Here is a 16,707-nt window from a genome sequence, read left to right on the forward strand (position 1 = left end):
GGACACAAAACGGTTAGACAACAGGTAGCTGTTAATGGGACATTTATTAAAAAAAAAAAGTTGGGAGAATCAAGAAGGCATGAAAGGAAAATTCAAATGTCATTTACAGTTGAACTCAAAGATACTGTCAAACAGCAACAGTTATACACAACCATTTACACAACCTGTACAAATATGTTTGTCCCGAAAATTTGCAATTTTTAATTCAAAATAACTTAAATAGGCTTCTATGTAAAAGTGCAAATCCTTAGGCTGGGGTGTCTGTGAGTAACACCATGGCGACTGAAAGGGTGTTTGTTGAGTCCACGCTGTTGGGTGATAACTTGTAAGGCATCACAAGCACATTTCAACACTGTACGTTTACTGACTCTACTGTCTTGAAGCATATGTATACTGCTTTTAATTTACAACATCCAAGCCTTTAGTATACGATTGTGTAATTATGATGCCTTACATTGCATTCCAGCTTCGATACTGAGCACACTTCTTCTCTCGTACAAATCAGTATTGTAATGACAATAAAATAGTCTCCAATTTTGTGATTTGCCAGAAAGCCCTTTCTCTATCCTGCATGTCCAGCCCTGAATAAAACCACTAAAAACAATTCAGTTCAGCGTCTGTAGCGTTCTTGGGGTGAAAGTTCGGAAAGTCAGCATCACAGCATAGCAACAATACACTGTTAGCTGTTTGTAGTGTTCTAAGTTAGCATTAAAATCACAGTTACCAGAGGCCATTCTATACAGGATGAACCCAGATGCGGTGGGGCAGTAGTAGTCCACAGGTTTCAGGCTTTGATAATGAGACAGTGTGTGTGTGTGTGTGTATATATATATATAGATCGAGGTGAGGGGTTGTGAATCTGCACAGTCACAAGGCATGAGACGACAAAGAGTGGAAAATGTTAATGCCGACACTTCACAGACCCTACAAGCATCCTCCTGATTGATAAGGAGGGGAGGGGGAGAGACCTAACCCACGCACGCTTTTGGGCCTTACATGCTTCTGTGTTAACATGCAGCCGATGCAAAAAAACAACAACAACAAAAGGGTGTCATCACCACGTGTAGGAGAGCATTATACAGCATATCTGCTCATTAAGCACTGGTCACCATGGGTTCTACTGGACAGGAGACTGGAAATGTGTTTGGTGAATAAAAATGTTGAGGCATTTGCAATACAAAAGGAGAAAATAACGAGCATCGTGTCCTTGTGTGTGTGTGAGAGAGACGTAAAGTGACTATGACTTCTGCTCAGTTCCTGCAGCAGACTGGGCTGCGCTCTCTGGTTTAAGGATCTGGTAGGTGATGAGGTACTCTGGGAAGGCCTGAAGGAAAAATATAGCAAGAAATAAGATTACACAGCAGATGTTTAATGTGTTTTTACTAACATTAAAGGATAAATAGTATTTAGGGAAAGACACTGGTGGTGTCTGGGCTTACCTGCTCTCCCCTGTAGATGACGTACTCGGCGTAGGCCAGGCCATTAACACTGGGCCGCCCGATCACCGAGTGGTGTCCTGGCGGGGCGTGGGCCATCTTCATGGCACTGAACTGTAGGAAGGACTTCCCCAGGGTCACTCGGCAGAACAGCATCTGCCTGATAGGGCAGGTGCGAGGAGACAGGTCAGACACAAGTGAAAACGCAGTTAAACTTGGGTAGTCAACGTTCATCTCAAGTCGAAGTTACCTGTGGCACAGGTAGCAGGAGCGGTCTTTGTGAGTCGGGCAGCCTGTGCCTCCACCGATGCCGTAGACGTACTGATTGCTCTTTGAGGAGTTCTCTGCAAAGTAGATCCCCGCGCCAAACATCCCTCCTATGTAAGCGTGACGCTCATCAAAGCCTTTGTGGATGATGGCGTTGATGAACGGGGAACCTGAAGAAAGATGTGGCGACAGTGTCAGAGTGACAATATAAATAGTAATTGACATGCAATGCTTTACATAACTACAAGTAAATGACTGAAAACTAAAGTTCGTAGTGCCTGCTGCTGGCACACAAAGCAAACAGATGGTGTGATTACCGTGAAACAACATCCGCTCATTGTGATGGTTGTGGTTCTCATCTGCGATCTCCTTCTGCCGGTGGGTGTAACGTTCCCTCAGCTTCTTATTTACCACCTTCTGAATCTGTGGGGCACAATATGAAACATACCGAACAAGATGTTGGGCGGCATGTCTGCTTTACACCGAGAATTTCATGTCCACTCACCTCCATCACTTCAGATTTCCGTTATTAGTTTTTATTAATACCATCCATCAAAGAGATGGTTCCTATAAAAGCTGTTCAGTGTTCTGTGAGTTATCAAAATAGTACAGAGGGATTCCTGGTTCTGACCTTGATGATGTTGTATTTGCTGAACACACCGCCAGCGTTGCCTCCGTCTCTGTGCTCTCTGATGGTGCTCTGTAACTGAGGGGCACACAACAAAAACACCATGATTTCATTAACAGGAAAATGATACAGTGGCATATGATCCAATTATTAAAATGCCTTTACATAGGAGTTCTATGCACTGTACAAAAATCAGAGCAAAACAGAATTTGTATTACAAATGTATTGGCCATAGCAGTTTTAAAAAGGACAACATAAACAAAGGCAGTGAACTAGACAAACCTCCTCCTCCACAGACTGGTACTCCTTGTCGTCTGGAGCGAGGTCTATCAGGATGGTGCCCTGGTTGGCACAATGGAACGCCAGGTAGGGGTTGCCACCTGAAAAACAACAATACAGTTAATCGCTGGCTATTAAACTGTTGTGCCGCCTTTTTCCCCCGACTTTCTTTTGGGATTTGAAAATGTCAGATTTTGGTGACTACTTGTTAATAAACAACCTGTTGCAGACATCACAGCAGGTTACCATTCCTAGGTGATTCCTCACAGAAAAACAAAAGATGACTCCTTACCTTGCTGGCCGCCAAGAAGCCTCTCAACACCCTTGATGAGCTTATGTCGGTGGCCATAGGCGTTGATTCCAATCTCCTTCAGCTCCTCGTGACCCATGTCAGCCAGCACATCCAGAGTGATCTGCAAAAAGGAAAAAATACAAGTTGAGAAGTTTATACTAGTAAAATAAACTTGTGCAATGCATGAATGTGTTAGCTTTAAGTGTATTAAGTATTTCTGCGATGACTGACCTGCTCCCTCTCAAAGATGTCCCTCAGATGCTCAAGGCCCAGGCTCTTCATGAATTGACTTATATTCATGTCCAGCATGGCTACTATGGAAAACAGGGCGTTGCAGTGAAAAATAGTTCAATGTCAAACAGGGTTTGTGCACAAATTGTGCATGTCTAGATTTTTCTGCGTAAACTAACCAGTATTCAAATTAAAGATGCAATTAACTTACTCTCCCCTTCCTTGCGGTCGGTGCCTGTGGCTCCATCTGCCACTCCGGAGGACCCGGAGGCGGAGGCGGTGGCCAGCTCAGTGAGCGGTCCGGCCAGGTTGTCTATGCTGCTGGCGGCCGACAGACAGGATGGTGTGGAGACCGGGGAAATGACCGAGGCGCTGACCACTGTGGCCTGGGGCTTAAAGCAGCTGGGCAGGGCGTCTGGTGGCATGGCGTCCATCAGCAAGGCCCGGATATCATCAGCCTGCAAGGATGGCAAAGACAAAACAAGTTTAAAGGATTTAAGTTTGTTTACGGTACATTCTCTTTCCCATCTCATACCAGTAAAGTGATCAGTTTGGGGCCCTCTATGAACAACAAGAAGCAGACCATAGAGAACTTCTCTCAGCCTGATAAACTAATTTAACAGTAATTCCTAAGCTGTCAATGTCCGTCTGTTTCACAGAAGCTGTTACCGTGGCCAGGTCCAAGGCAGTCTGGCCCTCTTGGTTCTTCATGGTGGGGTCGGCTCCATGAGCCAGCAGCAGCGCACAGAGCTGTGTACGACCCTTCTGTGCCGCCTCATGAAGGGGCGTGAAAGCCCATTTGTCTGTAGCATTCACACACGTATTGTACTTGATCAGTAAGGCTGCGATGTCCACATGCTGTGAGGAAGAGAGGCAACAGAGTAAGTCAGTCCACCAGCACCATAAATATTTTTCGATAAAAATGTAGTTTTTTGAATGTGTAAAGCAAACCCCACGGAGTCTGTATTTGATTTAAGTAATGCGTTTGTGTTTATTTTGTTGAAACTGACCCCATAAGAAGCAGCATTATGAAGAGGGATAAGGCCTCCTTTGTCCTGGGCGTTGACATCAGCTCCATGCTCCAGCAGATACTCTGCCACTTCAAGGTTGTTGTACCCAGCTGAGGAGAAGGAACATGAATCAGTTTAGCATGAAAGTGTACATTCTGCATAAGAACAGCAGATAGAAAGAAAAAACAAACGTAGCCAGACAAAACAAAAGCACATACAGCATCAGAGACAGTGGACAACACAAAATATATACAAATCTTACAACCTCCCTGTGAATGCCACATCAGGAGTGTTTGTCAGTACCTGTATTCAGTAAATATAACACAAAACCAGAAACATGTTTACCTGCCAGGTGGAGTGGTGTGGAGTTGCGCCCCTGTGTGTCTCTGCAGTTGATATTCTCTGGGGAGCAAAGTTTCTGGACTCTGGCCAGGCATCCCTTCTTGGCAGCGTCCAGCAGGGCGGCGTCCCCCCTCAGCAGGTCCTGGATGTCTGTGTCTCCATCTTTCACCATGTCCAGCGGCATGTTGCCGTCACGGTTCTTCTTGGATGGGTCGGCTCCGTGCTGAACAAAGAGTTTTGAGTTTTTTTATACACACTTTTTTTTAGAAACGTTTGCTATATATGAGACAGTGGCTTCATAGGTCAAAGTGATCATCATCATAACAAAAACTAACAAAGGACACAAATTAATGTAAGACAATACTTGTGAAATTTGACAATAATGGATCCTCACTTTGAGCAGCAGTTTGCAGATCTCATATTTGCCTTTGGCTGCAGCCTCGTGAAGCGGGGTGAATTTCCACAAGTCGGCCACATTGACTGAAGCTCCATGTCTGACCAGCAGCTCAGCTACTTCATAGTGACCGTAGGAGCATGCGTTGTGGAGGGGAACCAGACCGCTGCGGGAGGAAATACAGAAGTGAAAATCAGAAAAACTTTGTATTCGTGTCTGCTGAACGCATCATAACAGCACTGAGAAATGTGGATTTGCAGAAAAAAAAAAAAGAAAAGAGCATTGTTAGCTCAAAAAAATCTAAAGATAATTGATTCAGTGATTCCATTTAGATATAAGCTACAGATGGGTAAGATGGCAGAACTCACCCCTTGTCTTTGGCATGAACATCAGCTCCATGGTGTAGCAGGTATTCAACGACAGCCACTCGGTTGTAACCAGCTGCAAAGTGGAGAGGAGTAGAGTGGCGGCCCTCCAAGTCCCGGCAGTTTACATTCTGAGGGGTGCAAAGTTGCTGCAATACACAAAGACAATATGACAATTAAGAACTCAACAGGGGGGATATAATAACAGGTTTACAAGACAATTAAAATGGGGCAATCACAGAAATTTCTTAACCACTTCTGCTAGCGAGGGTGTGAAATTTCAGTGCTACAAATTCTTCAAGAAACTAAAAAGCAGCTCCAATGTACAATAATGATGATATTACAATAACGGATGGCAAAATTGGCAAGTGAACGTCATCAAATTAAAAAAAAATGTAAAAAAGGTTTGTTGTCTAAAAACCAAGCTGTAGTCACTGTTAGTACAAAACTACAGAAGAAACAGTACTTACTTGTACTGTGTCCTGATCTCCTGCTTTGGCCGCCTCCAGAAATCTGTAGTCCACGTCAGAATTACGTGTGGGGACATTTTCTGTAAAAAACAGAAAAGACATTCAATACAAAGCAAAAGGATCATCCTATTCAATAACCCGGGCACTGAAATTCACACAAAAGATTCACAAACTTCAGACTACAAAATCTGCCTTGCCATTAAATATTGCCGGAGAGCATTTTCATTCTCAAACTTTAAATATCAAACCTGAAAGCAAACAATGTGAAATAGTCAAAAGCGTGGTGGGTGTGATTACCATTAAGAATCTGTTGTACAGCCTCATTGCCCATCTGAGCAGCGGTGAAGCCCTGCAGAGACACGATGGAGGGGTCGGCCCCGTAGCTCAGCAGCAGCTTGCAGGTCTGGATGTGACCAGCCAGCGCAGCTCTATGAAGAGCCGTCTGACCCAGTGTGTCCACAGCGTTTACCTGGAGTCAGAGGAGGTGAAGTTAAGTGTCAGCAACTCACACTTTTAATCCTTTCACATTGCATTATCTAATATCATTTTCTGGCAGAACATACATTTGAAAAACAAAACAAACAGACCTTTGCTCCATGTTTCTGCAGCACCTCCAGGATATCGTTGTGAGCTCTCTCAGCAGCAACATGCAATGGAGTCATGAAGCTTAAAGACACAACGGGCAAAAGTTATCACCTTCTTTCTGTTGTTACAGACAGTATTTATTTTCTTTTTAGCAGTTATTGTACATCAACATGCAGTTAACCAGTTAAGATTTTTACTTATTCTAAGTTTTTCTGTGTGGAAGACATCACCTTTGCAAATAATCTCACAAGTTACAAAATCATGATTTCCTTATTCCCTTATCAATTGTAGTTTTTTTTAGTTGTACATCGATGTTAAATGTTGAAACTAAATGCTGTGGACTTACTCTTTGTTCTTCTCGTTAATGTTGGCGCCTTTACGCAGCAACAACTCAGTCACCTGCTTCCTCTTGGGGTGGGGGGAAGCCACAGCACAGTGCTAAAAATACACATCAACATTAGATTAGTGTCGCACAATCTTCTGCCGAACCAGGACAAATGATTTTAGTAGATGCCAGTTTGCTAAAACAATAGCCAATAACATACAACTAACTGTCTGTACATCCTTATCAATCCTACGGAGCATTGCTGGCAAGATCCATTTTTATTACCCAGGGAATTTTTTTTAACATCAACAGAATTGGTAAACAATGAGGAAGCTTGGTTCTGACCAGAGCGGTCTCGTTGGTCTGAGGATGTTTGAAGCTGATGATCTCCAGAGCCAGCGTCTTCTTCACTTTGGCCATGTCGGCCTCTCTGGCTGCCTGGAGCAGCGAGTGACCTTTGAATTCATCTACATGAACGAGAAAGACGAGTAAATGGAAAATGACATTTTTGAAAAGCCAACAGCAATTGCTTAGGCACTGAACATACATATATACACATACATACATACATACATATATATTTTGTGAGTATACATGTCTGCTGTGTGACTGAGAGTGAACTCACAGGTGAGCCTTTCTTTAAGTTCTGGAGTGGGGGCCATGTCCACGGCGCTCTTGCTGTGACAGTTGAGCAGGGTGGGGTCGGCCCCGTGGCTCAGCAGCAGGGAACAAACCTCCACTCGGTTCTTGGACGCTGCCTCGTGGAGAGGAGTGAACTGCCAGAGGTCCATGGCGTTCACACAGGCTCCATGCTGCAGAGACATAAGCACATCAGATCACAGAATGTGTACAGAATTTCTGCTCAGTATCTGAATTTATCTTTAAATAAATTGACTTGAGGGAGTGCTAAATTGCTGGAAATACAGTCAGACAAGTTTAAAAAGCAAAGAGAAATAGTAGATTTGCAAAAATCATAAAGTTCCTTCAGTCAATTTAATACTGAAACCTTTCGTGGGTCTTACTTTAAGCAGAAGCTCAGTGACCTCAAAGTGGCCATAGGAGCAGGCGTTGTGAAGTGGAACCAGGCCTCTGCGGGGACAAGATTCACAGGTTATCAACATTAATAACAACTGGATGACTAATTTAGTTATTGTGTGTTTTTCTGAAAAAGTGTTTCACCCTTTGTCCTTGGCGTGAACATCGGCTCCATGCTGCAGAAGGAGCTGGACGATGCGGACCCGGTTGTAGCCGGCAGCCAGGTGGAGGGGTGTAGACTGCAAGAGAGGACGGCTTGTTAGCGCACGCAGAACGCCGGCTGGTTCAGTGTGTGCTGCCTTCGATGGCCACAGGAGCAAGCGGCTGATTAGGGCCAGAAGCATTGTGCTACGGCAGGCTATGCTCGGTGAGTTGCAGATGAACGGCAGGTATGACGATGCAAAGTCAATGGAGTTTGTGGGCAAATCCAGCGACAAGATTTATTTTGCCGTCGATACCGTGTCTGACCCGAGTGAGCGACAACAAGCAACTTCGACCTCATTACTCATCTACCCCGACTGCTATTCGACAATGTCAGCAAAATAAAATCTTAAGAGCTTATAATTAAGCTTTACGAGGTTAGATGACAAGAAAGAATTGCTAGTGCAACTGTTAAAGACTATTCAATTCAAAATGACCGCGTAGGAATTACGGTTGGGTGATGATAGCTGGATCACCATGTCCTCTCTTTGTTATCAAGAATATTGGGCATTCAGGTATCATTCAGCCAAATAGAAAACATGACTTCTTTGAATGTTAATCTTTGAGTTTTGGTTTCTTTAATATTAAATAATTTATAAGTGCTTTTACTTATTATATAAATGCTAAGACCTGCCGGAAAGACACTAAGGGAATTCAATATTGGATTCAGAATTAGATAAAAGGCCATCAAATCCCAACCGTAATAGGATGCAAAGAAGCTAAAATAAGCAGGCTGAGTGTTTGAGAAAGCATCTCTGCAAGCTAATAGAGGATCAAATCAAATGGCTGTTTTTTTTCAGCCAAGGAAAATAAACGTTAGTCTAAGAAAAGCTGCAGATCCAACTTCAGTGGCATTTGTTCTCTACTCAAAAAAAGAAAAATCTAGCTCACGTCAAGCTTACAATCAAAAAGGAGGGACATCATTCCTTTCAATTTCCATGCAGTGATGTTAATATAAATCCCAAGAAGCCAACTGTTAGATCTCAAGGTGCAGTGGTAAACATAGACGGATGACAGAGTCGAATCACGGAGGCATCATTCAGTGTGGGATGACACGAGCAATCAAAAGTCATTACCATGGAGGGTAGCATAGCACGAGAATGATAGGTGACAAATGTAGTCCATTCATTACTGCATAACAACTGTTCCAATGGGGAACGTGAAGTAGACACAAGTGTTACAAAAAGCAGAGGAGCAGGCCTTCAGGCATGCATGAGTGATCATCAAAAATACATTAATGAATAAAACAAAAGCCAAATCAGATACTGGCTGAAGAGCAAGTGATTGAAAGTCAGAGAAGTGCGGGTGAGTGGGCAAGGAGAGGACAGACGCTGAAGAAAGCAGGCAGTGGACGTTGTGAGCTCCTCTCAAAATCCCAAAAGATGAATTGTCACCATGACACCAACCCAAGTCACTCACTCCCTCAACCACATGCCGCGCACACGCACACAAACACACAGAGAGAGGAGCATCAGGGTAAAGATACATAGAGTGACCCGAACACCCAGGTCCATGATGAGCAATTAACAAGTGACAGCCAGCTTATTGGTCAAATAAAAACAATGGATTAAAAAAAGAACAAAACGTAACAAAAAACACAACAGTGCATCAATCAAGTGGCCGTTATCAAGGTCAACTTACCAGCATTTTTTGGGATGTTGACTGATCGACAAATGTTGCCAGAGTCACACGGAAAACAAAACGAAACAAAAATTACAAAATGACAGTATCTTTTTCACAGCAATTCTTTTCTTCCTTCTTTAAGTCAATGAAACACAAGCGCTAGTTAGGAATCACTGGTTGATCCGTCAAACATGGTTTGAGATTAAATGTGACACCCGGCCATAGAGGGTCGATGGCTGACGGGTAAGTCTGACTTCTCCTCTTCTGCTTTCTCCGTTAGGACTGGTTATTGGTGCCCGCTGGTTAAATCCAAGGCCAAATCTACACTGACAGACTGGCTCGGATCGTGCAAACTTTAAATAGACTGCAAAGGGAAGGACTCATACTTGTACTGCTGTTGGAAAAAAATGTGGTTAGGAATGTATGAAATAGGCAAGTGCTGCTCCAGCCTCTGGCATGGAATAAAGACTATCAGGCTGAAGAGACAATATTACTGCCATGACACCTGGTCCAAACAATGAAGAAAAAGTACTAAAACTAAACTGTAAATCAAGAGGAATGGTTTGTCTATGTTAGTTACAGAAAATGAATACAGAATGAACTAGCCTAACTAACTGGTTGTATTGTTCTACGGTGAAAAAAATCACCGGACAGAACTGGAGAATTAATGTGGTTGGTAAAGGGAAAGTCATGTTGTAACAGAAGCAAGTGGATTCCACTGATGGTCTGATGAGAGTCACACAAGCTGAATTAAAGAAAAAAATATCTACAATGTTTATGTTGCAAAGTGGTTTGTCCAAGGTAAGGTGGGCCCCATGAACACCCACAATGACTTAAATCCTCTTTGTATTTGCGCCACACAAACTAATCCAGCCCCCATCTGACTGTTAATTCCTTTACTCAAACACTAGGACTCAGAAACCGGCTCCCTATTTTTATCAAGAACTTTAAAAATACACTACAACAAGCCTGCACAACATGTTGTATAGAAGGTGTTGTGGCAGATATCCGTTTGGTGTGTGATATGGTGCAGTACTAGTGGCTCATTTACCTTGCGGCCATCGCTTGCATGACAGTTGACATTTAACGGAGTCAGCAGTGCCATCAGCTTTTCTTCATTTCCACTCCTGTTATCACATGGTTGAAAAGACTGGAGTCATTCAATAGTTCCCATCAAAACACAATTTCCTGTGCTCATTAGGGAGATTTCATGATCTTAAAGTAATGACACAGGCTTTCACTGATGCTACTGTTTGAGCTGGTCAGAGTAGTACATCATGTGTATATTATATGTGTATATTGCTGCAATGAGCAGAAAACTATGTCGCTGTTTGACTCTGGCCAACAGGATGTGTGTGCACTGACCAGTCAGCATGATACTCACCTTGCTGCTTCTAGAAGTTCATCCTTCTTGTATTCACCTGGGTGAAAAAAACACATTAATATTAGAGAAAGGCATATTATTTTACCAGTTTTTATATACAGTTCAGGTAGAGTAGATGGAGTGTCAGTAAGGAGTAAATGCAATATAGGTTGTTGACTCCCAAATCAAAGAATAAGAGGAGCAATGGGTGAGGTAACCAGCTGGTGGTCATGATTATCCTCCAACGTTATTACAATTATGCAGAATTATGTGTACCGTAGCTTTTTGAAATGCAGTCTATCGGATCCTTGCACTTTAGACTCCTGATTGCACTTAAAGGTTATCTGCCAACTGAAGCTTTACTTCGTCCTGTTTTCATACGTCACTTGCTGTAAAAGTGAGGGTTACATTTCTAAACTGTAAATGCGAGAGATAAGCAGCCGAGAGGTACTGACCAGTGAGAACAGCCTTGGCTGAAGGGTCGGCCAGATCCAAAGCAGATTTTCCATCAGTGTTGCGGATGTTTGGATCAGCTCCGTGTTGGAGTAACACTGAGTGAGAGAGGTGCAAATAAAGATAAGACTTTCATTTTCACCTCAAATCATTCCCATACTGTCTCACCCAGTACGGCGATCATGTTTCAAAAACAGCTAAGTATGTTACAGCAAAGATGTTGTTGGTAGACAACACAAAACAAACTGTGTTTGAACACAATTGACAGGGATCCTTACCAATGCAAACATCAATCTTTCCCTTGATGGCAGCCTCGTGTAACGGAGTGTAGTTCCAGTTATCTCGAGCGTTGGGGTCTGCGCCCTGACACAAGAGGAGGCTGACGACTTCTGCGTGGCCGAAAGAGCAGGCGTTATGCAGGGGGATGAGTCCTCCATCATCCCTGGCATGAACATTAGCCCCCGTCTGCAAGAGGTGCTCCACCACATCTTTTCTGCCAAAACCTGAAAGAGGATTAAAATGCATTTGCTTTCCCCTCAATATATTTGGTCGAGAGTGATGCACGGGCAGCATAAGTAGCCTGGCTATTCCATATATAATTGCTGACAGTTATTATTGTAGGATTAAACTGAAAATCCCAACGAAAATAAATATTTAATACTAAATTCTGACATGACACTCTTATTGATACAAGGCAACATCAGTTTAGTGTATAGACTCTTGGATATGACAGCAGTGTTATTGCATCAATTATGCCCAAAACCTGGTCTTAAGATAACGGCATACATCTAACGTAGACTCGCGCTGTGTTGCATTGCTTGATACAATTGTAAGTTATGTGAAATAACGTTTCTTTAAAAGGTGATGTGGCATAATTTGATGACGTTTTGAGTTTCCTAGCTTTGTCTTATTTGGGATTAGCTAAAAATGATGACGGTCTGTTTGTTTACCAAATTGGATTGAGGACCGTCAACATTAGCTGGTTAGCACCACTAGGCTGTTCATTCAGACGTGACACACTGCAGCGTCTTTTAACGGTATCATCGGGGCAAATCACACACAAAAAAACACAAGACGAACAGCAAACACATCGGTCAAAACACACCAACATTAGCTAGCTAACAGCTAGCTAATGTTGCAAAACATTACTGCATCGTTAGCTTAGCTCATCGTTACCCGCAGCGAAGTGAAGCGGAGTCGATTTTCGGCCAGCCATGTCCTTCGCGTTTACGTTCACCGAGTCGACAAGTCTCTTGACTCTGGATACATCCCCGTTACGACAGGCCTCGAACAAATCCCTGAACGCCCCGCCAATGCCGCTGCTCCCATCAGCGGGACTGGCCGCTCCTGAACCGGGGCTCGAGACGCTGCTGCTGCCACCGCCGCCGTTAGAGGTGGTGAAGCTTGCGCTGCTCGCTAGGACCGGGGCGGGTGAGTCTGGGGAGGCCACGGCCCCCTCGATCGCTCCGCTGCATTCCCTCTCACTCTCCGGGGGTACAGGGGCCGAGGTCAGCAGAGACATCGGCGGAGAGGCCGGAGGAGCGCCCGAAATAGAGCCGTTTCTCGGCGGAGACGGCAAGGTACTTTGCTGTTGTTGCTGCTGCGAGGAACGACGAGACACCGCCATTACAGCAGCTCTCAGACGACAATAAAAAGCTGCTCCTCCTTTCCGGTGAAAGTGGTCGTGTTTCCTGTCAGCTGTTGGCTGGCCGTGGCTGTGGAGAAACACTCGATTTACCTTATAATAGTTTATATACACAACCATTTGGATCTCAGAAATCCACAAGACATACAGCTACGTTTATCTCGTCACTGTAAGCAAATCACGATCACAGCTAAGATAAAAAAACAATAACACTGATCAGCCAGTTGGTGGCAGTATGAAACCCCCTTTTGCAGTTTGGGCCCAAATGTTTACCTCGCTGGTGCCCAAAGAAGAACAAAAAAAAGACACATCCGAGCCTTGCTTGTGTTGCTATTACACATGATTTAATAATATTACAGCAAATCGTGTAAGTGATAAGAAAAATACATCCTTCATTACGTCATGATGCAGGGACAGATATATTGTAATTTCGTGACATTTGTATTCTTCTGGAAAGATTTTTGTGCTTATTTTACTTTTCTAAATAGTCATGAGCAATTAATTAACTATTCTTTTTCTTATTATTTTGTGTGCATAGTTAGGATGAGTAATCATCACAATATATCAACAGAATTAGATGTTAAAAGGGGATTTACAGTTACCCGCTGTGCTGACCTCTCTCCAAAAACAATAGTTCCGATTAAAACTTTCTAGCAAGTTAATCGGCCTTATGAGTACTTTGATTCCCTTTATTGAAGCACAGACTGGACCCAAAGCCTCTCTCTGAAGGTCTCTCTTGTGCTGCAAACAAGTCTCGTAAACTCCAGCCAGCTTTAGTATAACACACTTAGGTTTTTTATATTTATGCAAGTACCACGTTGTAATGGTGTCATAGGCACAACATGCAGGAGATCACTTATATCTTGTAAATTTCCAGATCCTGGTTGCATCTCTTTAGAAAGTGTCTTCACTATTCAAGTTTGCCCGCCATTACTGGTGTGAATGATCAATCAAGTTCATTTAGTTCATACATAATCTAAAAGTTGAATGTAAAAAAACAAAATCAGCAATCAGTCAATGTCAATAGGCAGGTCACAGGTAACGGTTTGGTGTCTGGTCTGTCAAGTCTCCTCCAAGTCCCTGACTGTAGAAACAACTGAAGCAGAAAGCTAATCTCTGGTGGCGACTGGGAGTTGAGAGACCCCTGAACGTCCGTACTGATGCAAAGCTCTTGATGTGGGATGTATTTGTGTTTCTCCACAAGTGTAAAGGAGGCTCTCCCACTGATCAGTTTCTTTTTCCTCAACCGTTTAGTTTCACTAATATATCATATCAAAGGGTAAGGACATGATTCATGGCTTAATGTGTAAAAGCATAACATTTTACAACAAATGTGGAGTGTACATTTCCTACAACAGACATTTTTAAGTAAGAAAATGTCCGAATCCTGTTCAGCAAATCCTGATGTGGAAATCAGTCCATAAAGACCATATAAATAAGTAAATGAATGAAATAAAGAATGTACATATATTTTAAATTATTGCATCTTCATTATCAATGTGAAATCTTCAACCGAACTAAAACAGATTAGCACTGATTAAAATGTAATCAAAGTATTATTTTCTATCCGCTGCTAAATAATCTAGCACAGCCACATTTACCACCAGTGGTAAATATGCTGGTGTTGATGGCGACATTCTCTGCTGTACACATGGAGACGATTCGGTGATTTAGAGTAAAATTCATTTAAACTCATTGAGCAAAGCCGTCAGACATCCGAGGCCACTCAGAAGCTCCTGGAAAACAGAGACACGAATACAAATATATACAGACAATAAGAGTCTTAACAACTAGGCAACTGGGATATCATTCTTAACAGCAAGAAAAACTGTACTCACCAAATAAGGTGATAAAATCACATATTTTGGAGCCACTTGTCTACAGAGATGCCATTGCTTTCTAGTAGTGGTACACCTGCGATCACTCGTTTATTTTAATAAAACATGAGGGCATCACATGAACTGATCAGCATGAAATCATTGTGAGATAACTGATGGCCAACATTTAAATCTTGAGAGACCGATGGATATTGCAGATCCTCACTTATCATTAATAACCTCAGAACATGATACAATGTATATGACATCATGACAGCTGTTTGTGGGATGTTCTGTGACCATTAGGAAAATGAACACTACAAAACAAAACAAAGCTTGGCGGAACATTCTGCGAACCACATTTTTTTAAACAAAAACTAACAGTTCAGGAACATTAATAAAACTAAATAGACTCCGGGCAACATTCGCTACAGTGGTCCTGCAAACGCTCCCTGGAATGAAAATTGTGTGGGTCGTGACACCGGGAGGGGAGAGACAGCGAGATCCTTCTTGTGGCACTGGCACCTCTGTGGCACTCAGCGGCACTCTCTGTGGCACTCAGCGGCAGGCGTCAGCTGTGGCAGGAGAGCGGTACTAGTTCGGCACCCGTCAAGAAGCTGCCGAGCTGATGGGGCGGAGCCACATTTCCTGAGACATTTCCTGAGAACACACATTGTTGTTACAACAGGTCAGCTCCCGTAAATCAGTTTTATGATTTTAGTTGAGTCACCGGAGCCACCCGTTCTCTGTATGCATCCTTAGAGTAATTACGTTGTACTTTTTTGTTTCTCATTCATTTTATTTAAGTATGATTTTGCTGGTTTTGCAACAAAAGGGAACATAATACACTCTTTCCAAATTATTACTTTTAGTCATTTACAACAATCGGCTAAAATAATGAAAATAAATCATCCGTTTTATTATCATTTAAAAGTATATATATAAAAAATAAAAAATTTAAATTAAAACCCATAAAATGTCCAATCCAAAAATATATGTCTGAAAATATCTTCACTCTTCCTCTGCTTATATGTATATGTATGTCAGTAGGTGCCACAAGCTGCCAGAGAGTGTGCCAGAGAGTGCCGCAAGGTGCCACAGAGGTGCCAGAGAGTGCCACAGAGGTGCCAGTGCCACAAGAAGGATCTCGGCCCTGCACTGGGAGGGAGCGTAAAGCTTCACTTATTATTGATAAGTTCAGGACATATATGATATGATGTCATGATATATAAATGGATATTTGTGTAAATTTACCAGCTGTCTGTGGAGATTGTTAGTATTTTTTGTAAAACAGCGGGTAACAAGTCCATTGCAAAATAGAGACAAAAATGCTCCAAGAAGACCCCTGGTATCCAAATCCTGTTATTGCAAACCCACCTCTTCAGTGAGTAGGGGTCTTTGATCTTTCTTATACATTAGATCAGTGATTCTCAACTGGTGGGTTGCGACCCAAAAGTGGGTCGCGGACCCGTTTTCAGTGGGTCGCGGGGCCTTTGCCTGACAAAAAAAAAAGAAGTTGTGATTTCATTTACACCAATTTGTCTTTTTATAAGATGAGAAAAATATAATATTGTGGCTTTTTCACTTCACCCTGAATGAACTGAATTTAACGCTGCAGGGCAATTCAGTGAAAATATTTTTCTAAAATGAATTATGTTACGTAATTTATTTTAGAATTCTTGAATATATATATAATTTGGGTCACGGCTTGTCATTAAGGGGTGATGGTGGGTCCCGCAGCCAGACCAGTCGAGAACCACTGCATTAGATGGTACATCCACTTACACATTTTTGTATTTCTGTTATCGGGCTGTTTTTTTCCTGATTCGGACAAGGTTCCTCAAGCCATCAAACACCTTTGAATTGATCTGTAACGCTGACTATGAGCCTCAACAATTGACAATCAGTGTTGGACCATAATGATGCGCTTGAGGACAAATGGGAGC

At 42.7% G+C, this 16,707-nt stretch overlaps 1 protein-coding gene across 2 annotated transcripts; it reads right to left on the reverse strand.

Annotated features, from left to right (window-relative positions):
- Positions 1 to 25: 25 nt before the first annotated feature.
- Positions 26 to 13,113, reverse strand: LOC116384497 (poly [ADP-ribose] polymerase tankyrase-1-like). Of its 2 annotated transcripts, none has more exons than XM_031849235.1 (28): positions 12,476 to 13,112; positions 11,578 to 11,802; positions 11,302 to 11,397; positions 10,868 to 10,904; positions 10,535 to 10,610; positions 9,502 to 9,522; positions 7,804 to 7,898; positions 7,647 to 7,713; positions 7,250 to 7,436; positions 6,970 to 7,091; positions 6,646 to 6,737; positions 6,302 to 6,380; positions 6,012 to 6,183; positions 5,715 to 5,794; positions 5,248 to 5,393; positions 4,880 to 5,045; positions 4,489 to 4,708; positions 4,144 to 4,253; positions 3,803 to 3,991; positions 3,345 to 3,591; positions 3,134 to 3,216; positions 2,903 to 3,023; positions 2,614 to 2,711; positions 2,335 to 2,409; positions 2,021 to 2,126; positions 1,687 to 1,873; positions 1,440 to 1,596; positions 26 to 1,324 (listed from the first exon to the last, which is right to left on the reverse strand). In XM_031849235.1, exons 1-28 carry the CDS (start codon positions 13,062 to 13,064, stop codon positions 1,238 to 1,240), a joined length of 3,930 nt encoding a protein of 1,309 aa, XP_031705095.1. In that variant the 5' UTR covers positions 13,065 to 13,112; the 3' UTR covers positions 26 to 1,237. The 2 variants fall into 2 exon arrangements, with proteins under 2 accessions (XP_031705095.1, XP_031705096.1); XM_031849236.1 differs by having other exon boundaries at positions 1,238 to 1,324; positions 3,134 to 3,213; positions 12,476 to 13,113.
- Between the last annotated feature and the right edge of the window lie 3,594 nt (positions 13,114 to 16,707).

Source organism: Anarrhichthys ocellatus, unplaced genomic scaffold (assembly GCF_004355925.1).
Source record: "Anarrhichthys ocellatus isolate YVR2014 unplaced genomic scaffold, GSC_Weel_1.0 scaffold9, whole genome shotgun sequence".
NCBI classification, from domain to species: domain Eukaryota; kingdom Metazoa; phylum Chordata; class Actinopteri; order Perciformes; family Anarhichadidae; genus Anarrhichthys; species Anarrhichthys ocellatus.

Excerpts from the sequence above, each read along its gene's own strand:
- LOC116384497 (XM_031849235.1), bottom strand. The coding sequence starts at position 13,064 with ATGGTTGTGTATATAAACTATTATAAGGTAAATCGAGTGTTTCTCCAC. Across the intron at positions 10,905-11,301 it reads AGCCAAGGCTGTTCTCACTG|GTGAATACAAGAAGGATGAA; the intron begins GTCAGTACCTCT and ends TTTTTCACCCAG. Across the intron at positions 2,127-2,334 it reads GCAAATACAACATCATCAAG|ATTCAGAAGGTGGTAAATAA; the intron begins GTCAGAACCAGG and ends TGTGCCCCACAG.